This window comes from Xenopus laevis, chromosome 5S (genome assembly GCF_017654675.1).
Source record: "Xenopus laevis strain J_2021 chromosome 5S, Xenopus_laevis_v10.1, whole genome shotgun sequence".
Taxonomy (NCBI): domain Eukaryota; kingdom Metazoa; phylum Chordata; class Amphibia; order Anura; family Pipidae; genus Xenopus; species Xenopus laevis.
Genome location: NC_054380.1, coordinates 108,058,479 through 108,086,397, shown reverse-complemented (window position 1 = coordinate 108,086,397; position 27,919 = coordinate 108,058,479). Strand labels below are relative to the sequence as shown.

The following is a 27,919-nucleotide window of genomic DNA, read 5'->3' as shown; positions in this document are numbered from 1 at the left end:
TTATCAGGAGGCATGCAACCCAGAAAGCTCCGGAAAACAGTAATGCCATTTACCACTGCCCTATTTATAGTGCTTCAATTTTGCCTTCTTTGTTGTAAGAAACAAAGACAGTACCTTGTCTTGATATCATCTAAACTAAAATTAATCTAAACTAGGAGCAAATCACATTTCAAGTTTTTTTTATTAACTATTAAATGCTTTAAAGCGGTGCTTCACCTTTAAGTTAACTTTTAGCGAGGCCATTTATCAAAGGTCGAATTTCGAATTCATGTGAATTTTTTTTTTAATTCGAATCCACTCACAAATCAACTGCGAGGTTAAGAAAAAATTTGAATGTCGAATATTCGATCTAATGGTTCCGACCAAAAAATTTGAATAGGAGAGAGTTATTCAAAACTTGAAAGTTAGGAAGGCTATTAACATCTCCAAATGGATTAATGGACCTCTGACATGTACACGAGATGGCAAATATTCGAATTAGGACGGTTTACATGGTCGAGGTGTGGTAAATCTCAATCGAATCTACACTCAAATAGTGGGTATAAAATTCAAATTTGTGAATTTTGGCACTCAAAAATTAGAATTTGAATGTACTATTTGACCCTTAATAAATATGCCCCATAGTATGTTATAGAAAGTCTAATTCCAAGCACCTTTTCAATTGGTCTTCTTTTTTTCTTTTCTATGGTTTAATAATTTGCCTTCTTTTGACTCTTTCAAGCCATCAGATGGAGTTAACTGACCACCTTCTAAAAAGAAATGTTCTGTAATGCTACACATTTATTGTTAATGCTTTTTATTGCTCCACTTTCTATTGATGCCCTTTCCTATTTATGCTCAAGTCTTTCATTCAAATCAGTGCATAGTTGCTAGAGTCATTAGAGCCCTAGCAACCAGATTGGTGCCATTGAAACGTATAGAGCTGCTGAATAAGAAGCTAAAATAACTCAAAGAACACACTTAATAAAAGATGAAAACTAGTTGCAGATTGTCTCAGAAAAATATAATCTACATCATACTAAAAGTTAATTTAAAGTAAACAACCCCTTTAAGTAATCTTAAAATGACTATGATGCTAAAAGACTACTTTTTAAAATATGAATGTACGTTAAAAGTTATCTATAGGTCATGTTGATTTTTTGCAGAGAGGTCTATTTTTTTTTTAAAAAAAAATAATTTAGTTGATGTTTGTAAAACTGACTGTTTTGCCAACCTGACTGTCCCATCTCAGCCTGTAAGTTAAAGCTTCTCATGCGAACGGACTTCTGCTGCACAAATATGGCAGCCCCCTCACAGACTAGCATGGGGAGTCAGATGGGTAATGTGAAAGCTTTGAGCAAATACTTTATGGCAAAATTATAAGTAGCAAACAAAGCCAATACTATGATAGACGTAAAAAAATGTTTAATTTCTAGCGTCAGTATCTCTTTAAGAAAATTTATGTTTTATTACAGAAAAATCTAGTCCTAAAAGTATTCTGGATAATAGAACCCATACCTGGACAAGTTGCTCCTGGAATAAGCACTCACGTTCTTCAACATCATTTCTCTCAAAGTGAAGTTAACAGTCAGGCATATTCTACATAGTTTTATTCATTTTGCAAATGAAAACATTTTTCCTTATTTTCTTCTCCCAACGGCTATACATAACCCATGAGCTAGAGACACCAGTGCAGTAGATACTTTCTCACCATTTCAGACTGATCAGACACAAAGAGGCAACTAAATCACATGTACCTTGCATCTTGTTAAAACTAATTGAAATGGCACAAACAAAACCTAAAGTTGACAAATCATGGAATGTTCGAGAGAGGTAAAACATTTTAGTATAAGCAGCGTTCTGTGTCAGAATTAGAGAAGCAATTATCCACATTCTATGATATACCAAGATATTGGATACTAAACAACTAATTTTATATTTCTATAAATGCTCAGTGAAACATAACAGCACTGTTAATTCTACAGGAGTGGTACAATCTGTGGATTTTCAGTCATTTTCATCGAAGCCCTAGCTGTTCTGTAGAAATAATCCAAAAACTATAACAAAGCTGTTGATCAAAAATATGTCTGAATTATTTCATTTGTGTTCTTTGAGCCGCACCACCTCCCAACTGTGTTTCAGGAGAATTGCATTAAAGTTCAAGTACAGGCATTTTCAGGTTTGTGTTGCACACACTACCCACCAAACAACAGACAGGAATTTTGGGTATTCGGATTTGAAACCATGCTCAACAATGATCCATTGTATTAATGCACCATTATGGTTTTTAGAACTGCAGAGGTAAACATGCTTTAACAATAACTGATCGGATTGTTGTCAATTTATTAGTTTAAAGACAAAATTAAGCTCATTCGTCTTAGGTAATTTACCTAGCTAACTTTGCCCTGGGGCATGGTCAAAACAGATTTTCTGTCCAGACTCACCAGCTATCTCATGGGATTACAGGGCAATTAGTCCAAGCCATAAAATTAGTAAATATTAAGTGCCATATCACAGAATTTGGAATAAACTAAAGTCAACAAATAAAATGGCTGTATCTTTAAGGGGGAAACACAAAATAAAAGTTTACCATAATCAAGATAAAGTTAATTAAATATAACTTAAGAAAATTAATACAGACCTATCTTATCGTTCTGATTTAGGCCAGCCTCTGTGCCAAATAATAAGTGGATCACCAAGGGGCTATGGTGATCAGGTTTGCAGTGTTTTTCATATTTTTAACAGCAGCCTCATAACCAATAAGAGAATAATACCATCAGGAACACATACACTATCTCAGGAAGGAGAAAAGCAAGAATGTAGAACACAGACCATATCTTCTTCAGGTTTAAAAACAGTAGCCAGCTGAAAAAGAATCACTTAGAAGTCATACATATTTGTATCCAGTCTTTTTCAGTCAAATTGCTTTGTCAACATTGTGTAAATTAAACGGTATTATTTAAATGGCATATTTATAATGAAACTGAGGACCGTGGCATAGGTGAATTACATTTTTTGGGGTAAATATAAAACATCTGCAGCCTTCTCTTGCTTTAATATTAGAAAAGCAACTAATATGGGGGGATGGGGATATTTAATGCGTTCGTGAAAGGGTGTCACTTTGGAATGTTTACATCATATCATTTGCACCAGGAATACATCAATCTTAGGAATTGTTTATGGGGCAAGAGGGGATTCACTTTTTGTTGGTGTATTTATTATATACATTAGTTTGGACTAAGGCAACATAAATCAGTCCACCGTACATCAAAAACTGTGGGCATATTATCTGAATTATATAGTGAATTAAGTACCACCTCTTGTAAATTATAAGAATATTATGAATTAACGATATAAAAGCACAAGCCCGAAGGTAGAGTTTTTTATACAGGTCATGGAACTCCAAGGCAACGTCTAATATCCTCATATTTGCAACAGGGGGTACAAGTTTCAGTGAATCATGTGACAGGAATGACATCACTACTCACCGTTTATAACTGATCACATTATTACTCACTGTTTATAAGGATATAGTTTACAAGATATTCATGGCTTTTGTGTATTATAATAATACAACCTGTTCTAAAATAGAAGGCCTTAGGCATATAGACTGTTGGCTCCACTGAAGTGCAATGAGCTGTACACTTAAGTCCAAATTAATGTGATTTTAAGTACTAAACTGCAGGGAAATTAAAGAAATTAAAAGAAATCCCAGGTTAATCATTTAAACAATGCAAAAACCAAACAGAACAACAAGATGGAGTCGACAGCAAGTGTTACACACAGAGGTAAAAAAGTATAATAAAAGTTATAACTAGGTCATAAAGGTACATCAATGAACATTATGTTATGTTTTGTGATGTCAGAAATGTGTCGGTTATATAGTTTAGGTATATTTTTAGGATAGAAGTGCCTAATGCTATTGGAAGTGGCATTGGCTACACTGAGCCATCACAGTGTCTTAAACAGAGATAACCATTTTGATAACTAGAACATAAACCAGATGTACCAAAAAGAAGAAGTGAACTTGAATGCATGGCTGACAAATACAGATCACGATCAAAGCCCAAAACTGCAGACAAAAATAAAGAAAATATATGGGAACCCTGCCCTTTAAGTAAATAATTAGTGTAGTTCATTCCAAGAAATATGCTAAATGGAAATAAAATACAACAAAAAATTTAGACCCTCAAGTTTTCCCTTTATCCAGAAATGGGGTGTTAAAAGGTACAAATATGAAATGACAGCAAAAGAGAGCCTTTAAACAGGCCAGAAGTCTTAACTTGAACTCTCCAAGTAAAGGCATCAGCTTCACAAAAATAGTGATACTAATGTAATGTCATGTCAATAAGGTTTTGACACATGAATAATCAATTCAACTATGAAAGGCTATTATCCCCAGCCACCTGGCGATCCTCATCTGACCCACCTCACAGGTAAATCAGTGAGAAAAATCGATAGTAGTTTTAGTGAGTTTAATTAGATAGGATCACGCACATCATATGAAAGAGATTGCATGGCACGCTGGCTTGCCATTAGGCTCACTCCCACAGCATTCACAAAAACATCCAATTTCCTTAACTCCTGTATATACAGCAGTATAATAAAACTGTACGTGCTCCAGCTAATTAAAACCTTTCATTATACAGATAATTAAAAAAAACAAAAAAACTACAGTATAGACTACCTCACATTATTACTTAATTGTGCAAGGTATTCACGCAGTTCTTTCGCAGCTTTAAATCTGCCATATCTTTTCTTTGGGTTAGCACATTCATCCAGCAAGGCCTCAAGATGGCCATCTTTGGCGATTTCTGCTGGAGGATCATGAAGAAGTCCTCCGGATGTGCCACGCCAGGTGGCATGTCTGGAAAGGAGGTTCTGGCAAACGGCATAATAATTATGGTCCACAGTAGCCCGAGAGCAAAGAATCTCTTTTGAAAAAGACAGGCAAGCTTCCTTGTCACAGTCGTCGAACTTGCTTTCATACCAAACATCCCAGTTTTCAGGTTTATCTGGGGAGAAAAAAACCAAAAATAGTTTAATGAAAATCAAAACAATAAAATAATCAAACTCAAGTGTTTTGGCAGAGCTTAAGTAATCCAGTGTAAATATCAAGCTTCCATCTATGTGACTATGAAGATTCTCATTTATTCAGGTCATGGTATACCTAGTATAAGTAATTCTAGAGCAACTGGACTTGCAGCAAGTGCAATTGCTCTAGAATTACTTATACAGGTATGGGACCTGTTATCCAGACCTTGTGTTTTCCGGATAACGGATCTTCATACCTTAGGCCTACTAGAAAATAATGTAAATATTAATTTAAACCAATAGGCGGGTACTGCTTCCAATAAGGATTAATTATATATTAGTTAGGATCAAGTACAAGCTACTGTTTTATTATTATAGAATAAAAGGAAATCCTTTTTAATAATCTAAATTATTTGGTTATAATGGAGTCTATGGGAGACAGCCTTTCTGTAATTCGGCATCCCATACCTGTACTAGATATCTTCCATATATATGTTTAGTTCTGGTAAACAAAGGACTTAAACAAACCATATGTTCAAACAAAGGGAAGTTCCTTAAACCCAAAATACAAATTCTTGCCTAGCAAGGAACTCCCCATTTTCTTGTGTGTGGCCCAGCACTCATCTGATGAGAGTTCACCTCTCTCCCTGTAATTTCGAATTATGGAGTGTGCACAACTTGTGCCAGATCCATAATTTGAAATTACAGGGAGAGAGGTGAACTCTCATCAGACATCTCATCATTATTGAAATATGAGACAAGATGTTACGTACTGTGGCTCTTAAGAGGAATTGTTTTAGCTAAACATTGTTTTAGAAAAAATGCAATGCGGTTAAACTAAGAGAATTATAAAGTGCAGAATTACAGTTATACCAAAAACCTTAATATAGCACTAGGGCTTTAAAACAGAAATGCCTGTTTATTCATGATAATATATACCAAAATTACAGAAGCAACTTTGGTACATGGTCCCATTTGGATATCACTGAATCTGACTGTCACCTAACGCAAAAAGCAATTAACTGTAATAGTTCCCAATTCCTTTAGAGTTTCTAACACAATTTGTAGCAGTAAAATGAAAACTATTGAATGATTAACTATCCACCGCTCTAACCGAATCTACACAAACTATTACACCTTTATTTAGGCAACAACAATTATACTTACTTTGCTTTATTAGTTTTTTGTCAGCTACCAACACATTCTCTGCATCAACAATGATAACTTTCCCATCCCGTGATCCAACTGCGAAGTTATCGAAGCTGACATCCAGGAGATAAAGTGCAAATTCAAAGTCATTGTTCGTAAGCTGTTCTGCGATTTCCATCAGCTGCCATGCTAAGTCTACACGTTTCTCCCATGGGGCATCAAAGTAACTCCAGAGTTCTTCTCCAACATAATTGACAGCTACCATTCTGCCACAGGCTCCAAGGTATTTTGCAAAAGGCCAGCCTTCATCCGATGGGAAGCTCTGCAAAGAAAAGATTGCAGACAGTGGTGAAACTCCAAGATGCAACATTAGCTCCCTTACTACAAAGGATTGTTGGAATATTTCTTTATATAATGTGGTTAGTGTGTGTGTTTAAGCATTAATTAATTAAAACAATATATATGTATAACAAAATGTTCTACCTAACCATGGAGGAATAGAAAATATATACGGCTAAAAGCAGTAAAGTAAACTGCCCCAGAAGCATTATTAAATAGATACTAGTAAGCACAATAAAGTGATATTTACAATAATTCGACATTGTATTACACTGGACAAGTAACTGAAGGCACTAGAAAAATGACATTTTCCTTGCCACAACACACATGTTGTTCTAAAACTGTAACAGCAAATGTTGCTGCAAATGTTTTTGTTTGGGAGTTCACCTAAACAATATACACATCATAGTGATCATAACCAGAAACTATTAATATTTCACCCATGTCCACAAAAAAGCATAGTTAATGGGGTTTAAGTTAAACCACAAATAAAAAAAATTAAAACCAGTTGCACATTGTATCAGAATATGACTCTTTACATGATACTAACCCCCATATGTAATAAAAGGCACTACGTTTGCCAAGGAGCAGTAACTCATAGCAACCAATAATATGATTGCTTTTAAATAGGTGAGCAGTAAATGATATCTTCTGATTGGTTGCCACGGATTACTGCTCCTGGGCAAACGTAGTGCCTTTTATTACATAACCCTTGTCTAAAGGTAAACAACCACTTGAAGAAAACATTAAATTAGCTACACGGACATTATCACTACATTCAGGTAACAAAACTAATATTATTATTACATTTTTTCTGGACACTTATTTTCCATATACAAACTTAATACCTAGGCATACATACATGGAGAGTGAGCTATGAGAAGAATGATTGAGTGTCAGTATATTCATGTTGTATTGCAAAGAAAGGCTCCAACAGTAACAAGAATATCTGGGATTACTCTTGCTGCTTTGCCTTGAAGAAAGAATACATAACGCTGCAGAGTATCTGGACTATGCGCATCCCTGAGGTGTCAAAACTTACCCTGTGTAATAAAATAAATCTTATTCCAGATGCCAAATCGTTGGAATGCAGAGTGGTGCAAGCCTACATTATAAGCATTAATATTTAATAGAGAAAACTGTAGCTTTCCTAAACAATGCCAAAATACCTGACTGTCAAACAAGCATCCTAAGAAATGACACAGAATACTGAACACAGCTTGTCACCTTCAACACACTTGCTATATATAAGTTTTGTTGACCCAATTTTCCTGATATGTCTTTGACGAGCTTTATTTCCTAACCCACTATTGTGTATACAGAGCAATTATTTGTTTTATTCCCTACAGCTTTAGCAAGTGCTTCAAAACCCAGCACCAGTGTCTGTCCATCAAGCTTTAACCTATTTGCAAAAAGCTTGAAATACTCAGTAAATAAAGATTGTTTTTTTGGCAGGACTTAATAGTACAGGTATAGGATCCCTTATCCGGAAACCCGATATCCCGAAAGCTCTAAATCACGGAATGGCCGTCTCCCATAGACTCCATTTTATCCAAATAATCCAATTTTTTTAAAAATGATTTCCTTTTTCTGTGTAATAATTAGACAGTAGCTTGTACTTGATACCAACTAAGATATAATTAATCCTTATTAGAAGCAAAACCAGCCTATTGGGTTTATTTAATGTTTAAATGCATTTCTAGTAGACTTAAGGCATGAAGACCCAAATAAAGATCCGTTATCCGGAAAACCCCAGGTCCCGAGCATACTGGATAACAGGTCCCATACCTGTACAACCAAACAGAATAAACAAAACCAGCACTATAAATAAAAAAATAAAAAAAACCACGGGTGATAATAAATAAGTATATGAACTTAGAATTGAGTGTCAGCTGCAGTAAACTATACGGATATATTGAGATTGATTGGAGATATCTTCACCAGGATTCAGTGTAGAGAGGATGACCAGAATTCCGGAATATCCAGAAAGCTCAGATTTACAGAAAGGCCATCTCCCATAGACTCCATTATAATAAAATAATCCAGCTTTTTAAAAATGATTTCCTTTTTCTCTGTAGTAATAAAACAGTAGCTTGTACTTGATCCCAACTAAAATATAATTAATCCTTACTGGGTTTATTTATTGTTTTTATTTAATGTTTACATTTTCGATAAGATCTAAGGTATGACTATCCAAATTATTTAAAGACCCGTTATCTGGAAAACCCAGGGTCCGAGCATTCTGGATAACAGGTCCCAAACCAGTACTTATAAAACCAGAGAGTATATGCAGGAAGGATATTTTTGGAAGACCCCTATCCTTCTTTGAGAATTTCTACAACAATTATATTTACATCATTATATTTATATAATTTATATTTGTTGACCAAATATTTTAAATTACTGAAATGATTCTAGTACACACCTCTCTTTCCCTTTGAAAGTAGACAGAAGTTAATGAAGTAAACTATGACTAGATTACCAATTGAGGCATTAACAATATTGCTGTCCTACAAGATACTTTCTATGCATTTGCATAAAGGCAACTTTAAATCATTCATAAACTTAACTAGTTCCAATATAGAATTGGATTCTATGGAACCATGTGGAATGCAGCTGAGCTAATTATTATATTTTGTGTGTCAAGTTGTTTCAGACACAAACCAAATTCGCATACTTTAAATTAATCTGTACAAATAAAGTGGTTATTTCCAAAGAATATGAGCAGGGGAAAAAAAGTTTATTCCAAACTTGCATTTGAACATTTTCTAGTGGGGCAGACAAAAAACTTCCTATGGCGCCATTGTTTCTACATTAATCTATTTTCTTGCAAGTCGAACCACTCCAGATAAGAATTTATGTTTTTTTACCCTTTAAACAGGGACATTAAATATATTTTTAATAACAGATACCAATTTGTTAAGCATCAGAGTTGGTTTCAAGAGGTTACAGATGATCATAAATAAGCAAAAGAAAGAAAAAAAACAATTACCCTTACAAACATAGCTATGCACAAGAACAAACATCTAGCATCTTCCAATATTTGGGAGTCTTAATAAAAGAGGATTTTGCACGAAGCTCAAAGACTAGCAAACATCTAAAAAGGTTTAATAATGTATCACAAGGTTAAAAAAGCTATACCGATGTCTCCAAAGTAAAAAAATATGCCACGCTACTTTAAACAGTTTTTAACAAAAGTGATCATTAAAAATCAGCAATCCACTAAGAAACCCTCTGTATAATGAGCTGCTCTTCATCCCACAGCCTAATAGGCTGTAGATATGGAAAGGAGAGGTTTGTTTATACAGAGGGCTTCACTGGACTGCTATTTTGCGTTTATTGCAATTTTAGGGAGCAGGGAGTACAATGGTACAATAAACACCAAAAAAGTGTTGAAGTAATTAAAATATAATGCATGGTTACCATATACTGTGAAAAGTTTATGTTTGCTTCAGAAAGAAGCCATTCAAGATGGAAAAACTGAAAAAGCACAGATTACATAACAGATACAAGATAATCTCTGTAGATTTCCATTGTATTCTGTTACATAGCTAATCTGTTTTCTGATATATAACCAGTGCCATTTAGCCCCAGCAAACACCACTTTTAGCAATGCACGGATTACTTTAAAACATATTAATTTGTTGGTGTTACTGTCCCTTGAAGTTTCAGATTGAAAAAAAAAAAAAAAAAAAGGGGGGGTTTATACTGCCCCTTTAACATTACATATAATACAACACCCAAGCTGCTGTTTTACAATAAATTCTTCAAATACATACATTCTAATTAAACCTGTTTTCATCTTTCAGAAGAAAAAGCCATCAATCATAAGGTCAATGAATAGAGCTTGTCCTGCACATATATGTTGCCAATTCCTTTCTTTTTAACAAAGTCTGTTTTTTTTGTTATTTTTGTGAGCTAAACAGAACAAACATGGACCACGCGACAACACCATGTTTCAAATGTTCTGGTTCATGCAAGGTAGATAATTAGATTAGCAGTACATAGAAAAACCTCCTGCATAATGGACTTCGGCTTATCTGTAAGCCAAAACCATTGCAAAAAGTGAGGGGCTGTTTATGTAAAGCTCATTATGTCATTATACAAACTCAGCTAATTATAGAAAAGTTAAGTGTGAAAGCAAATTTTAAAAAAAAAAAAAATGGTTCCATCACTGCATTATAATTAAGACAAAAAGAATAAAAAATAATATAGAAAGGCATTTCCAGCAAGTTATTTTTATTTCTCACATGTTGACAAAAGGCTGTGTATTCATAAACAATGAACAGGTATGGGACCTGCTATCTTGAATGCTCGGGAACTGGGGCTTGTCTGATAACTGATCTTTCCATAATTTGGATCTTCATACCTTAGGTATACTATAAAATCATATAAACATTAAATAAACCCAATAGACTGGTTCTGCTTCCAATAAGGATTAAATATATCTTAGTTCAGATCTTGTACAAACTACTGTTTCATTATTATAGGGAAAAGGGACATTTTTAAACATTTGGATAAAATGGAGTCTATGGGACACGGCCTTATCGTAATTTGGAGCTTTTTGGATAATGGGTTCCTGAATAATGGATCCCATACCTGTATAATAAATATAATAATCCTTGAAATAGTGAAAACAGTGGAAAGTTTATTTCAATGTTTCGGCACACTGACTCGGGCTGTCTGTCAGTGTGCAGAAACGTTGAAATAAACTTTCCACAATTTCAAGACCTTGGCGTGCGGTTTTATGTTGCGAGTGCACCACTATAGTCTCACAGACTCTCTCTTGATGACATGCAAGAAGTTATGTCATTCCCAACATTCCAAAAGCGAATATGAAGACTGTTGTGCAAGTCAGTTTGGGCACTTTACCCTAGCAACCATGCATTGATTTGTATAAGAGACTGGAATATGAATAGGAGAGGCCTGAATATAAATACAAGTAATAAAAAGTAGCAATTACAATACAGCTGAAGCCTTACAGAGCATTTGTTTTTAAGATGGGGTCAGAGACCTCCATTTGAAAGCTGGAAAGAGTAAAATAATCCATAAACTATAAAAAATAAATAATGAAGACCAACTGAAAAGTGCCAATTCTAAAACATACTAAAAGGTCAACAACCCCTTTAATTACATTTCAATCACTAACTGATTGTTTTGTTTTACCCATACTAACTGCCCAATTCCTCCTGCTGTTAGAAGAGTGTATAAAAAGAGATATGAGCTCTGCATCAACAAGCCCATTCCTTCCCCAGCTGCAGTCCATATTCCAGGCTTAAATATAAGGAACTGCTTATATGATGGGAGGAGGGGGGGGGGGATAACTTGATTAGTCATCTCCCATAATTTCTCTAAAGAAACCACAAAGATACAAAATAAAAACACTTTAGATTTCACAAATTTAACTCATTACTGCTAAAACAAAATATTTACAAGATATTTACAAGCTATTTCTTAATTAAAGGCACAGGCAAAGAATAAAACCAGCAAATTTGTTAAATTTGAAAAATGAGTGGTTTGTTTGATCAAATCAAATAGTTAAAGATGGCAAAGAGCTGAACGGCTAGCTGTCCATGTGCGGGGCCTCTTATGAGCATTTTGAACAGTTTGGTGTGACTGCAGCAGGGAACATCAACCAAAAAAACAACAACAAAAAACACAAAACCAAATAGGTTACTGACCCTTATGAACAATGTAACAATGGAATTATAGGCAAACTCAATATAGCTTGGAAATGATGGTGAAATTTGATTATAATTATATAATTTCAGCAGGCCATACATACATGTATAAACACCAAACATCAATTCTGGAATTTCATCTGGATAAAAGTAGAAGAAGGGTTAATAGAAGTTATGTTGGACACATGCTTGTAAAAAAAATATTTCTAAGCCTCACTTGCTGTTAATATTTATCTCCCATAAGAATTGTACTTAAAATGAATTCCAAAAAACAAAGCCAATGATCCCATCCCAATTCACCAGCTGGAATAGTTAAGATATGAAAAAATTCAGTAAAAAAATAGTTTACCCCAGACAAAGGCCTACCATGGGGTTGTGGAGGATGAATTCACTATCTGGAAGTCTTTAATTATTATTTTTTATTATTAACATGTATTTATATAGCGCCAACATATTGCGTAGCACTGTAAAGTAAATGTGATTATACAACTACATCACATGAATTACATATAGAGAATATATGGAGTAACAAACATCACAATCAATACAGGTACAAAAAGGTGAGGAAGGCCCTATGCATAGGCATATAGTCTAAAGGGAAGGGAGTAATACACAAGGTGTGGGAGTGGGCAAGATCGAATTAAGTGGGTGAGAAATGTGGTATTGTATGTGGTGTTGCGTTTGGTAGTTAAGCAGAGTGAGGGTAGGCTTCTCGAAAGAAGTGAGTTTTCAGAGATTTTTTGAAAGCAGAAAGGTTGGGAGAAAGTCGGACAGACCGTGGGAGAGCGTTCCAGAGGAGGGGTGCAGCCCTTGCAAAGTCTTGAATGCGAGCATGTGAGGAGGTAATGAGAGAAGAGTTGAGTAGCAGGTCAGTAGAGGAGAGTAGTAAGCGAGTGGGTGAGTATATAGAGATGAGTTCAGAGAAGTAGGGTGGGGCAGAGTTATGAAGTGCTTTGAAAGTCAGTGTCATTAATTTGAATTTGATTCTGAAAGGTAACGGAAGCCAGTGCAGGGATTGACAGAATGGTGAGGCAGAGGAGGAACGGTTGCTGAGGTGTATGAGCCTCGCAGCAGTGTTCATTATGGACTAGAAAGGTGACAATCTCTGGAGGGGGAGGCCAATCAAAAGAGAGTTACAGTAGTCTAGACGCGATATGATGAGAGAGTGAATAAGAATTTTGGCAGCGTCTTGGGTGATAAATGATCGTATTTTGGCTATGTTCCTTAGGTGGAAGTGACATGATTTAATAAGTGACTGGATATGAGGAGTGAATGACAGGGCAGAATCTAGGATAACCCCAAGGCACCGGGCCTGGGGAGAGGGGGTGATAGTGGAATTGTTAACGATGATGGATACTTCAGGGATGCTACTGCTGTTAGTTGGAACAAAGAGAACCATTTCAGTTTTAGAGAGGTTTAATTTAAGGTAGCGTTGCGACATCCAGGTAGAGATAGCGGACAGGCAGGAGGAGACGCGAGTTAGGAGTTCTGGGTCGAGATCAGGAGATGAGAGATAGATCCGAGTATCGTCAGCATAGAGGTGGTAGTGGAAACCATACGAATTTATAAATTTGCCAAGGGAGGAAGTATAGAGGGAGAATAGCAATGGTCCCAGGACAGAGCCTTGAGGAACTCCAACAGAAAGAGGTAGGGAAGAAGATGATAGTCCATTGTAGGAGACACTGAAGGAACGATTGGTGATGTAAGAAGAGAACCAGGACAGGGCTGTGTCACGAAGGCCAAGCAACTATGTTTCCATATATTTCAGAATCAGATATTCCAGGTCCTCAAAGCATGCCTGGTTCACACAAGTAAAAAAATATTGGACTGATTTACTCTCCTTAATACATGTATGAATGTATGCATGCATATTACACAGAAGAGTCATTATACCTCTTGTTTAACACGGGCCCAAATTAAAAATTCTTTTGTCCTCTAGCATAAAAAGAATTTTAAATGAAAAACCATACCTCTAACTTACCCACTGTTAGCAAGACCCATCAGAAATGTAAGGGTATTAGGGTCCAAGCACAAACAGCACTGATATGGTATAAATAAATATTTATATGAAAAAGGTGTATTTTTAGCCAATAACATGATCAGGCATCAGGCTTTCAGAGCACATATAGATGGGGATTTTAGCACAGAAGGATTACATTTATAACCCTAATCCTTAGACAGACAGACAGACAGAGACAGACAGACAGAGAGAGACAGACAGAGAGAGACAGACAGAGACAGACAGACAGAGACAGACAGAGACAGACAGACAGAGATATATGACTGATAAATAGATTGGTTTTCCATAGTATGGGATCCGTTATCTGGAAACATGTTATCAATAAAGCTCTGAATTACAGGAATGTCATCTCCCATAGAGTTCATTTTCCCTAAGATATTATTAATCCTTACTGAAGACAAAACAAGCTTATTGAGTCCTGAGAATTCTGGATAACAGGTCCCATACATGTATATTATATATCCATCAGTGCCTAATAATTAATATCAAATTACATTTAATTTAATACTGCCTTACAGTTTATAGATCTGGTAAAATAAAATCAAACAAGAGCAGGACCTATTATCTCCCAACTTACACCGACATCTTTCTTGCTGGTTCTATACCAAGCTTCCAGTGAATTGCTGCTGCTATCTTATTTTGTACATAGGTATCATGGGTCTTTTTAATAGTGTGCCTTAAATCTTCCTACATTAGATGTGGTTTCATTTGACCTCAAATGACTTTGAATAAAATTTAATTACCTAGTTATTTAGACCTCGTAGAACAGCAGGAGTTTATTACAAAAGATACATCTCAACCTAATCAGGTTAGAAGAAAAAGTCCTAGGGAAAATTGCAGTGCATACTTGGCTTAAATGATCTAATGTTACGATACTTAACAAGTCAAACTTCAATTTAGTCTCACGTCAGTAACATCTTACATAATTTATTTGTCCTTAACCAGCTACTGAAGTAGTATGCATTACAAACCACATTCCAAGTGTGCATTTCAGTATTATTGCACCAATATTAGAGTTCATTATAAATGCTGGGAACAACGAATAAGATTTTTTTAAGTGCTTTCCACAGTTAAATTACTTAAAACAATTCAGTGTACCCTCCTTTTATAGAAAGGTAGTCTAGCCTACTGGGCAGCAGCCACTAATACTACTCATTTAGACCATGTCACCAATCAAGTGTTCCTATTTGCTAAAAGGAGAAGCAAACCCTAAAGTTAAAAAAACCCTACCCTACATAGACCCCCTCCCTCCTACCCCAAGCAAATGCCCTCAAGTCTTTACTTACCCCACCGTGCAGATTCTGTCCAGTGGAGTTCACAGGCGGCATCTACTACTCTTCGGTAATCTTCTGAATGGGACCGGCGTATCGGCGCATGCGCAGTTGGTGCAATTTTTTGCTTCACGGCAGCTGCACATGCGCCGAAACTCACGAAAATTGCCAAAGCGCTGGTCTCATTCAGAAGATTACAGATGTCTGAATTTGCTCCGAGGGGTAAGTAAAAAGTTTTTTTTTTAAAATTTGGGTTTGCTTCTCCTTTTAGTCACCAACAAGGTGTGTTTGGAACCAGGGTAATCTATACAAGTGCCTCTTAGACTCATGACACGAGTTGTCTTCTCCACTAGTGCGTATACGCCAGTGGAGAAACCAACCTGTGTTTCAGAGTTTAAGCTGATCCACTGCCTCCTGTGCATTGTATCTTTGTGCACTGACAAACATGGGATCAGCTTGTTATTTCAGACAGAACAAAGTTCAGATCAGCTTATATTCGGCTAATGCATATCCGCCAGCTGAGAAAAGAAACATGTGCCTGTTAAAGGAGTTTTAAAGTAATACAAATATAATGGAATGTTGCCCTTCACTGGTAAAACTGGTGTAAATGTTAAAAAAAAATCTAACTGCAGAATGAAGAGAGATTGTGGGAGGGGGAATAGTGAAGAGTAACTTTTTTCAAAACTGGTACAACATTTCTCATTGATTATATTTAGAAAGTTTCTAATTTTTATTACATGAAACAAATGAAATTGTAATTTTCTTAATAGTTTTAGCAGCCGTGTGGTACCAGCAAGCAACCCTTGCAAACTATTAGGGCAACGGCACGTGTAGAGTTTTGTCACTCGCAGGAAATGGTTGGTCCCATAGGAGACAAAGGGGGAATGTAATTAAAATTGCAAAGAGAAAAACAATTTCCCCCAATAAGAATACAAATCCACATCTCGCAAATTTTAATTGCACACTCTAAAGAAGTGATTCAAGGTGTCGTAATGTTTTGGCGCAAACAGGACGACTTTTTTCAGTAAGAAGTTTTATTACATTTACTGTGCATTGGTGCAAACTAGAAAATTTGCATACGGTCGCTAAATAGTTTCCGGGCTCGTAAAACTTATATTAAATTCGTGCACAGCAAAATTTGTTCACGCAAAGGCATAACTATTCGCTTTGCAAATAGTTTTTCCGTTACCGACTTTTATTCAATTCCCCTAAAAGTGAAAAAAATAAAAAAAAAATACTTTCCATTTGGATCCATCAAACTCACTGCATGCACAGTGTTTCACTCAAAAAGGTTTCTTAGTCAGCACCTGTAGCCTCCCAATTCTTAGGGCCTGGTGCACGTACAAGGGGGGGGGGGGGGGGGTCTGAGCCCATGTCTCAATAAAGGCATCTTAAGCAAAGAAATCCATAACTGGTGCTGTCAATATTTGAAAATTGCACAGTGTTTCACTCCCAGCGAATTGTGAAAAAGGCATATACATGCTGTGATTCTACTGGATCAGGGTGGCAAGGAATTTTCAGGAGATCAGTTACATGCGGGTAGTTGAAATTTTGTTTGGCACTACTTAAACACAGACAAAAAAACTCATCACGCATGATTGCTCAGAAAATAATAACTGGTTGTCAAGTCACATGCTAGACTTTGATACCATGCCAACACCGAGAGGCAAAATTAAAAAAAAAAAAAATAAGCATTGATCCCATTCTACCCATCTCCCAGTGGACAGAAAATACTTGGGCCAACATTACTTTACAAAATTGAATACAAGTTGAAGATTAGCAGAAAACACAATCACTGAATAAAAATCTCTTTAGATTCTTCCACACAAGGCAGGAAAAGCTATCTGTTCCTTTCTGTATTTGCATAGCATTGGCCTGGGAGCAGACATACAGGGGCTCATTTATCAACACTGTGCAAATTTGCTTGTGGGCAGTAACCTATAGCAACCAATCAGTTATTGGCTTTACAGTCAGCTGAAATATCCAATAACATTAAACCACTAAGAAGAGAAGAGGCACAGAATATAGAGTATGTTGATCACTCACCACGTAGAACAGGTGGTCCAGGTGCACCAGACCCAGACCCTCAGCTTAGGGAGCGGATAAATCAGCAACATACGATGATTGAGTGCCCTGGGCCAGATATTGTTGATTTTTTTAATGAATCTACAATAAACATTACATTTTTAACTTCACTTTTGGCAGCTCTTGTGGAATTTCTCTGAGTGCCCGAGTCAGCTACCAGTTGAAAATCTGTTATCCCCAGGTCCTGAGCATTCAGAATAACAGGTCCCATACCTTTACACACATCTATTTAACTTAGGAACAATCCATCTGAAGAAAAGAGGAACATGCTTGTGGTCGGTTGCAGTGACAGAACTAGGTGGGGGCGGGCCCTGGTGCGGGCCATGCAGCCGGCCCCGCCCCCCACCCTCGTCCGTGCGGCGCTGCAGCCGACTCCAGCCAGCGTGACTGCCGGGGGGCCCTGCGGGGGTGTGGGCCCTGGCCCAATTGCACCATCTGCTCCCCCGGTACAAGCTTCTGTTTTATTATTACTGAGAAATCATTTTTTAAATGTTGGATTATTTGGATAAAATGGAGTTTATGGGAGACAGCCATTCAGTAATTTGCAGCTTTCAGTATAACGGGTTTCCAGATAATGGATCCCATACCTGTACCCTTAAAAGAGTGGCAAAAATAAAAATAACCTTTAGAGAAATAAGGCAGGGTCTGATAGGATAAAACATTCTGTCAGAGAGGCAAATGCAACCCAATAAACCTGTCTGAGCTATACAGCTCTCAAAGCCTCCCTATTCACAGCACAGACACTTCACTTAAATTATTAGGTGTTTGTTCTAAGACATGTTGACAGCTTTCTTCCAAGCAGTCTCACACCTCAAATTCCAGCTAAGCAGCAGCCTTCTATGCCATCAGTCTGATTTATTAGCAGCTCCCACCACCAATGGGTGGCAGGATAGGAAGATAGATGGGCGAATCTGTCCCGTTTCGGCAAAAATGTGCGAAACGCATTGAAGTTTTCTACGCGCGACTCTTTTGTCCAAACGCATTTAAGTCAATGGGCGTCTGAAAAAATTTGAGGCAAAACAATTTTGACGTGCAACAATTTCGTCTCTGCGAGTTTTCCACTCCAAATTTTTACCACCAAAATCATAAAAACGTGAAATAAACCCAATAGGCTGGTTTTGCTTCCAATAAGGATTAATTATATCTTAGTTTGGATATAAGGTGCGGTTTTATTATTACAGAGAAAAAGAAAATCATTTTTAAAAACTAATTTTATATCTCTCTATCTCTCTATATAAATAGATAGATACACACATGTATACATACATAAATACATACATATATACAAACACACAAACAGGTGTGGGACCGGTTATCCAGAATGTTTGTTTGGGACTTGGGGTTTTCCAGATAATGTATCTTCATACCTTGTGGATGTGGATCCGCTACCCGACCCGAACCCACAACTGCCTTATCCGCAAACCGACTCCCAACCCGCCGACCACCATCAATCAGGAAGTGATGGTGCTGCAAATCGGAAGTGGCGTCATCAAAAGTGGGCGGGAACAGGTTTTGTAAAAAGTTAAGAGTAGTAAAATATAGACAATATTACATGAGATAAATTTAGATGAGACCCGCAACCCGACCCACGATTATACCCGCACCTGAAAATCCTCCCCTCATTCTGCAGGGTGCCCGCTTTTTTTGCGGGTAACCGGTGGGTACCCAACCCACTGCAGGACTCTCTCAAGTTCTAGAGTAAAATTAACTCTTAATGTAGACATAGGGCAATTGCACATGGGGAGCAGCCCAGTATTTTGCCACCCCACTAGTGTCCTGCACAGGCGCACAACCCAATGTGGACCCGATTGCCTATTCCCAGACTTCCCAGACAGTTTCTTCCTGACCCAGGATCTACAAAACTGGAGCAGACAACACTGGAGGCAGATCAACAAGGTCAGGGGAAAAAAACCCAAAAACAACCTTTTTCATCAGGGAGGCGGGGGGTCAAGAGACTGCAGGGAAATGGAGGCTTTCCACCTGGAACCCGACCAACAGGGCTAGAACTAGGGGTAAGCAGAAGAGGTAAGTGCCTAGGGCACAAATCTTGGGGTGGCATGCACGTACCTTCTCTAGTCCGGCTGAGCGAGTTCTGTGCTCCAAATGCAAAGTTCCAACCATATTGCTTGTATTCCGCAGGTACCCAACGCAGGTCTCTAAACCCAGCAATTAGTAATTTAAAATCATCCTGCATTCACTTGTGTGTCTGGGGAAATATGTAAACTCACTTGCTAGAGGACTGTCGCCCAGAAACACTAACTTTGAAAGCAAGATTCTCAAATAATTATTTGTAGCTGAAAAATATACATCATAAAGGGGTTAACAAAATATATGCTGTGGATTAAGAAAGACAGCCATACCGTGTATTACAGAAGTTAGCTAGTAAAGCAAAGGCAGGATACTATTCTTTAATTATTCCAGTCTGTCAAATATACAGAGGATAATCTCTTCTTAAAAAGGGGAGATCTCAGACAGCAGATGTCAAAGATTTGTACATTAGCCATAAAAGCAGAATCAATCATTTCCTGATGCTGCAGAATTGTCAAGTGCTTGCAATTATAGGCAATAAACTCTGCTAAATTATGTAGATTGGAGATATTCAGAAAGCTTGGTATACAGGACCAATTTATTCAAATCAGTTTTCCCCCCAGAAAACCTGAAATGAATTGCAACTATCCTAAAGTAGAACAAATATACCAAAACACAACTTTCTTTTTTTCTTAATCAAGAAAAATCAAAGGTACTGCAAAGCACAGAAAAAGACAGCTACTGCTATGTGATATATAAAGAGGAGGCAAAGGATTGCAGAAAAAAAAAACAATCATCCAGTTTCTAATTTATTCTGTCAGGTTAGTTGAAACTAGTGATGTGTGGGTCAGGAAAAACAACTAAAGTTAGCCATATACTAAAAGATCTTTCCTTGATATGACCACCAACGGAAGGGCGATATCAGGTGATATACGAAGGAAATGGGCGCCGGCAGGTCGTAGGACAGAATCAACTATCTGATGCGGTCCTCTATCACAAGAAAAATCAAACCTGCCAGATCGTTATCAGGACAATTTTTGCCCATATATCGATCAGGGAGACAAGTCAGATGCCCACACATAGGCAGATAAACTGCTGAATCAGTCTAAAGGATCGACAGGCAGCTTTAATCTGCCCGTGTATGGCCACCTTAACCCACAAAACCTTAACCTGCACCCGAACCTAACATGCAAAACCTTGCCATTGTAGGACCCACGGCCAACCTTTACCCATGTTTTCTAGCTCATTGCGCTACTCTGTGCGTGGCTATGATTTTTCAAGAGCAATCAAGAAGTGTACTTCCCCAGTCTGACCTGCACCAAACCCTAACCGGCAATAGTTAGACAAACTTCAACCCGAACAAGCCCAACCGGTGATTGACACGCAATAGTGGCTTTAACACAACAGTCTAAGTGTAATCCTCACATACTCCGTCCATTTATAACTAAGCTGCGGATGTGTTTACCAATTGTAGCTGGTGTGTAGGCCTCAAAGACTCCAACCTCAACTGTAGGAGTTTGCGGGATCTTTGGGGTCACTCACATACAAAAGAAAGAGTCATTCCTGAGACTAAATCACACTGGGCAGAGCACATGAAGTAGTACACATCTACCAAAGAACTGTAAATAAGACTAATGGTGTGATCAGAAAATACATACAACAATTGAGAAATAAAAAAATAAAAAAATAGATACAGAAGTGGTAAAATGTGATCAGAAAAAAAAAAAAAAAAAAAACAGCCTCTCATCATACTCCTGTCATGTATTGCAGCAGGCCTGTTAGCTATCAGGGACACTTTGCCTTAATATAAACACTAAGTTGAAGACTGATACTTTAGTAGGTGCTAAAAGTGTGACAGACCAATGTTACCCAGGTTGAAGAAGATATACACAAGTTTTCATTCCAAATCCTACATAGTTTAGAGATCACCTCACACCCAACAAAATCATATTTTAAATATTTATCAAATATTCTGGCATCTTCTCACCTTAGTATCTCTGGAACTCTGTGGTTTAGAGATGCATTTAAACCAAAGGGCAACTCAGCATAGGTTTGGATTGAAACCAAGAGTTCTGCATAATTCTATGATTGCATTAATATAGATGCCCTTGAGAACCTTGTTCAACTAAAGAAGAAAAGTTTATTGGGCCTCTTAAAGGAACAGTAACAGCAAAAAATTAAAGTGTTTTAAAGGAAAGACAATATAATGTACTGGTGCCCTGCACTGGCAAAACTTGCATGTTGACTTCAGAAACACAACTATAGTTTATATAAACAAGCTTCTGTGTATCCATGGGGGCAGCTATTCAAGCACAGGATACACAGTAGCTAACAGAATTTCTGAAGAATACCATTGTATACTACAGAGCTTATCTGTTATCTGCTGTGTATCCTGTGCCTTTTTCATCTTTGAATGGCTGCCCCCATGGCTACACAGCTGCTTGTTTATATAAACTATAGTAGTGTTTCTGAAGAAACCACACCAAATTTACCAGTGCAGCCCAACAGTACATTATATTGTCATTACTTTAATTTACTTTAGGACACTTTAATCTTTTGGTGTTTGACACATGAAAAAATTTTAAATGTGAGAAAGACAAAAGTGAAAAAGAAAATGTAAAAAAACATGTAAAACAGAAACAGGGATTCTCACTGGTGAGATCAGAAGGAAAACAATGGAACACACTTATGTTGAGCACCTGGCACATTGATGAAGGATTCACTTTGATGCAGGATGATATGCTATGATAACTATGCTTGAACCTCACCCATTTCAGGTAGCAATGTTCTGTGTTTTTGTATTCTACATGTCGCCAACCCTCCAAATCTTTTTGAATTTGTCAACAAGCTGTCAGTTTAGCAAAGGATGAACACGTACAAGATGGAAATGTGTTTGTTTTTTTTAAACGCTTTACCAATCCATGGTGAATGTTTTTACCAAATGCAACAAAACAGAAAGCAATGCACTAACTTTAGCTAAAAGAAATACAGATACTTTTTCCCCCCAAATCGTTCCAGCAGAGAGAGGTAGAATAGAATACACTACTTAAGTATTTAGATTAATGCTAAACAGCTGGAAAATAATTTGACAGAGGCGGCATAAAGCTGCAGTTTACAATCATGCAATGGATCTTCTGGAAACAAGAGCACCTACTGCTGAGAGTGTGTATGTTCAGGTCTGACTTACATAAGCCACTTTCTACCGTTTATCAAGCCTCCTACTATGAGCAAATGTGACAGCATGCCATCTTCACAACAAATCAGCAGACTTCAACCTTTTTCTGAATGTTTAGAATCTTAGGCAGGAATAACAGCCTGAACTGAACAAATCACCTACAAAACAGAAGATGAATTGCTAAGAGGTTTGCTTGAGATGATTATTATAATAGGCCCGTCTGAGCAGCTGCTAATATCAGCATGAACATCTAAACTAAATTCCATGTGCAGATATTACCAAACTGCCACTTCCTACGTTTAAAATAAAGTGCATATGGCCACTGCTGCAAACGCTTATCACTCCAGTTTAGGATTTGTTGCTTATTTGCCCAAACAGCTTCAGGTAGAAAATATATATTAATTAGTCCCTAATACACAAAGGCTTTCAATATACAAATGTCTTGGCAACTATATATATATATATATATATATATATATATATATATATATATATATATATATATATATATATATATATATATATATATATATCCATACATAAGGTCTGATTTGTGTGTTTGCACACACAACACATAGGTTTATAGAGTAACAAGTTTCAGCTAAAATAAGCTTTCTGAAAAATATTTTTCTTATAGTAAATAGTTGCTTTCAGAAGCTGGAACTGAATTAAATAAATAAAAGAAAATAATGAGTAGGACTGTTACTAAGGTAAGACAATCTAACAACAGGCAACAGTTACTTCTCTGATAGGAGAAACGTTTAATAACAAATAGTTTTGCTTTTAGAAGCTGAACATGAATTAACTATGTGACTATATAAGGAAATACTAAGGAAGTAAATCCTAACAACTGGTAACACTTCTATGATGACCTTTAAACAATAGGAGTCTTTACACAGGAAGTCTAAACCATCTTCAGTATGGCAGGATTCTTAACAATTAAACAATAGCCTTGTCAGTTTTCATGCATACTACACAGCTGTATTTGTGAAATATTGTAAGTAAATAAAAGGAATAATACTTAAAGCACTTTTTTTTTAGCAAACCAATGTTGGGGTTTGCCATACGATTGTTCATTGCTTATGCCTAAACACTAAACAATTGTATGGCAATTTCCCTGGGCAGATCAGTGGGAAACTTGAGACTGCTGGAAGAAAGCAGGGTTTGCGATGTCCGTATTAAATCATTTATTGATTACATGCCAATACACCATGCTTAACAAATGCTGTAATATATGTGCTTTCTGTAGGTAATGGAGCATAGTACTCAAGAGAAACACTGCAGATCAGTTTCAGCTACAGAAAGGTATCATGTATTCAGAGACCAGATACTGCCACATCTGTAAGTATATGAACTTAAATTAATTTACCTGCAAGTCCAAATGATTGGACTTGGAAGCCCATTGTTAAGGAGTTACATGCACACTTCCTCAGCTATCCCTTATATATATTGACTTGCCAAAACTAAAATGTGTTTAATATACAGTAAACTATTAATCCTATAAGAAAACACAAGGGTTTCTAAACTAAAGTGTAACATAACTGAAACACATGTTTACACAAGCACTAGGATTCCATGCCTCTTACATCATACAATCTGAATTCTGGTTTATAAGACTTGAACCAATCTGGTGACATAGCCATTACTCTACACCAGGGGTTCCCTATATGTGAGACTTGCCCTCTCAGGGGAATGGAGCAGTGGCTAGAGGGGCTCGTCATTAGGATGAAAACTATTTTCTGTTCTACAGACAGCTAGAATGAAGTCTGAATAGCGGAGAATGCAATATTTATATGTATGTTATAAACTAGGGGGGTCAGCAAGGGGGCTTTAAAACAAGAAAACAATCTGACAAACACTGCTCTACACATCAATTTTAATTGTTAAGTATATTCATATTAAAATGCAGTAAAAGGGTCGTGCTTAAACATTCCTTACACAAAATCTGTACTCGTCAGTATCTCTCCTACCCACAATTCTGTAACTCAGTTATGCAGCCTATAACCCTCTTTTATGGTTCATGTGTTTGTTTAAAGTATAAACATTTTAAGGTGTTGACACTGCCATTGGTTAATGAAATTTAACACTACAGGCCAAGAATACCTCCTAATAACTACTATGTAGAGAAGCATTTAGGATTACAAAGCATGATTAGAATGTTGGTGTTAAATCAGCTAAGTAGTAGGCAACATGTACAGACCATGAGTGAATAATAAGTGCTCAGAGTGAATACAAAGAGCAGAAAACTACACTGACAATGCTGCAGCAGAGGTAGAAGAACATATATCTCATGTGTGGAACATGAAACATAAATAAAGGCATGTGCACCATGAGGTACAAGCTTTGAAGCAAAAATACAGAACTATATGTCTGGTTATCCCACAAAGTCATACAGCCCAATAAGAAAACTAGACAAGGCTGAGTGGGAGTACACCAAGGTTTAGGGAAACAATAGGAGAGAACACACTAAGTTGGCTACATATAGCCCATAAAGGGGAAACATTCGTGAGCTATGTGAGAACATGAAAAATTGCCTTGGCAGTACAGTGAAAGGACTAAGGTATTCATTATGACAAACTAAACAGCACTTAAAGGGGTTGTTCCCCTTGAAACAACTAGTTAGTTTCAGATAGATCACCAGAAATTAGACTTTATCCAATTACTTTCTATTTTCTGTGTGTCACCGTTTTTCTTTAAGTGTATAAAGTGTTATTTTTCACCTTCTAAAGCAGTTCTGGGAGGGGGGTGGCCGACCCTGTAAACTGTTCTAAATTGATACATTTAGGGTAGGGGCACACTGGGCAATTTAGTTGCCTGGCGACTAATGGCCTCGTCTTTGTGGCGACCAATCTCCCCGAACGCCTTCCCTCTGTCTTGAGCCGGCTATAACGAAAAGTCGCCTGCGGCATGGCACACGCCACGCTTCGTATTCCGAAGTCATCCGAAGTTCCCTCATGCCACGCTGCAGGCGACTTTTTATTATAGCCGGCGCAAGACAGAGGGAAGGCATTCAGGGAGATTGGTTGCCACAAAGTGTGGCATCGCCCAGTGTGCCCCCACCCTTAGTTGATACATTTCTTATCTTTCAGAAAATTCGTTCAGTCATCTTCACCTGTATATCGTGCTCACTCTCCAGTCAGGCCACACCAGAAGACCCACAGACAATTTCAGCAAACATAGGTTTGGATGGAGCACATAAGACGGAGTCTCACTTGATAAAGGATCCTTGTGATCCGAAACATGTTGTGATTCAATAAATAATCATTTGCGGCAGAGACTGCGTCTTATGTGCTCCATCCAAACCTATGTTTTCTGACATTTCTTATCTTTGTCACTGCTAAGCAGAATCTAGAATTGATACAATAGTTGCAAATACTCCAGAAATGCTGCTGAGAAATCTACTAAATGTATCAACTAAATGTTGCAAAATTGTAACAGTTTAGAGTCTGCACCTGAATGACTGAGCTGCCAGACAAACACCAGAGACACGAACACTCAACTTTAAACTTAGATTTTGGAAAAACTTATATAAATAATGGAAAGTAATTGAAAAAAAGTCTATTTCTGGGGAACATTCTGAAAAAAAACTGAACAGAAAAAAAGTGTTTGGAAGGTGAACAACAACTGTAAAGTGTAAAACAAAAAGTATAGTGAAGCCAGGGAAATGTGAATTATTATGAGCTCGCTTGCATTTAAACAAAAAGAACAACTGGATAAATGAGAAATGACTAAAGCCTGTTGCTTCTGAAAGTTTTGGTTTGACAGCGACTAGAGGCTACAATGGGAGGGAGGTGGCAATACAGTAGACAGTTTGCCCCACATTTATTTCTGATATGGACTCTCAGGATGGGGGACTCATGTCTGGCCATTTGTGAGGAGTAAAAGAAGACACTGCAACTCTTGCGACTCTCTAGATGCAATTAAGTCGCAGGTTGGAAGTTAGAGGTCTGCAGCAGCTGGAGGGTCACATGTTGCACATCACCTAAACCAGGAATTCAAAGAGAAACTAAAAAGGACAAGGACTAGCCAGTTGCCTCTAAATTAGGGGGGGGGACACGGACTTCTTTCTCAGATGACTTAAGGCAACTCCATGAAGACCAGTATGTAGCAGACACGTCCACACCTGAGCAGGGAAGTGTAATTAAGGGGGTGTTTAGCCAGGAAGCGTCCAGCCTGTGAATAGACAGGGCACGAATGCGCCGCAGTGATTGGCTGCTATGAGGCCACGTACCTGCAGGACCAGAGGCTCGGGGTTGAAGGCCAGGGTGAGGAGCAGCTGCATTCGTTCCGTGTCCTTGAGGTTCCTAAGCAAGAAGCTGCCCGAGTCCTTGGTCTCCGCGTAGCGCCGGACCAGCCTGTCGAGAAGCCTCTGTGAGGGGCAATGCACCAGGTCGGACCATCCCTCCACCACGTCGGGGGTCAGCAGGCGCACGTCCCCGTTGAGACGAGCGAAGTCGGTCTTGTACATGGCCTGGACGAGGTCGCAGCGGGGTCGCCCGGTGGCTCTTTTACAGACGCGCTGGTCCAGTTCGGAGAGTTCGTGGTTGGAACCGAGTCGCTTGAGCACCACCCGCCTGCTGCCCTCCCGGGGCTCCCCGTACTGAGCGAAGTGCACGTTCTTGACGTTGAAGAAGTCCAGCAGCCGCAGCCGCCCCCAGCCTTCGAAGCTCAGCTGCCCGTTCATAAACTTCCGGCACCAACTGGTTCCAAAACACGCCGGGCACTTATTGAGGCTGATGAAGCGCCGGTCCGTCAGTTCGTTCCGCTGGAAGGAAGAGATCAGCGACTGTGTGTTCAGGAGCATCACCACCAGCAGACTGGCCGCGAACAGCAGCTTGCCATAGCGGAACAATCGGCCGAACTTCAGCGAGGCGAGGCGCAGCATGGTCCCACGCTCACTGCGCGCCCGCCCCGGCTGCTCCCCTCAGCCGCCCTGCTTGTGCAGGGGAGCGGCGTTGTGAGAGGCCAGCTCGTGGCCCAGTTCGGTAGCGCGGCGGTGCTTCTGCTTAGTATCCTCGGATCCGTGTAGCTCCTGTTCCCCCAGCTCGGGCAGCTCTGAACTTACTGAGAACAAGGCGGCACGGGGGAGCCTCTGCCGACTGCCTGGGGGAGGGGGCGTGTCCGAACAATGGAGCTGGGGGCGGGTTGTTATGTCATA

The 27,919-nt window shown here is 38.2% G+C and overlaps 1 protein-coding gene across 1 annotated transcript; it reads right to left on the bottom strand.

Moving 5' to 3' along the window:
- Window positions 1–1,167: 1,167 nt before the first annotated feature.
- dipk2a.S (divergent protein kinase domain 2A S homeolog) lies at window positions 1,168–27,919 on the bottom strand. The gene is made up of 3 exons (XM_018265789.2): window positions 26,993–27,919; window positions 6,181–6,484; window positions 1,168–4,994 (listed from the first exon to the last, which is right to left on the bottom strand). Exons 1-3 carry the CDS (start codon window positions 27,644–27,646, stop codon window positions 4,663–4,665), a joined length of 1,290 nt encoding a protein of 429 aa, XP_018121278.1. The 5' UTR covers window positions 27,647–27,919; the 3' UTR covers window positions 1,168–4,662.

Bases quoted from the DNA above. Each gene is read 5' to 3' on its own strand.
- dipk2a.S (XM_018265789.2), bottom strand. From the start codon at position 27,646: ATGCTGCGCCTCGCCTCGCTGAAGTTCGGCCGATTGTTCCGCTATGGC. The intron at 6,485-26,992 runs GTACGTGGCCTC...TTTTCTTTGCAG, and splicing joins CCGAGCCTCTGGTCCTGCAG to AGCTTCCCATCGGATGAAGG. The intron at 4,995-6,180 runs GTAAGTATAATT...TTTTCTCCCCAG, and splicing joins CAAAAAACTAATAAAGCAAA to ATAAACCTGAAAACTGGGAT.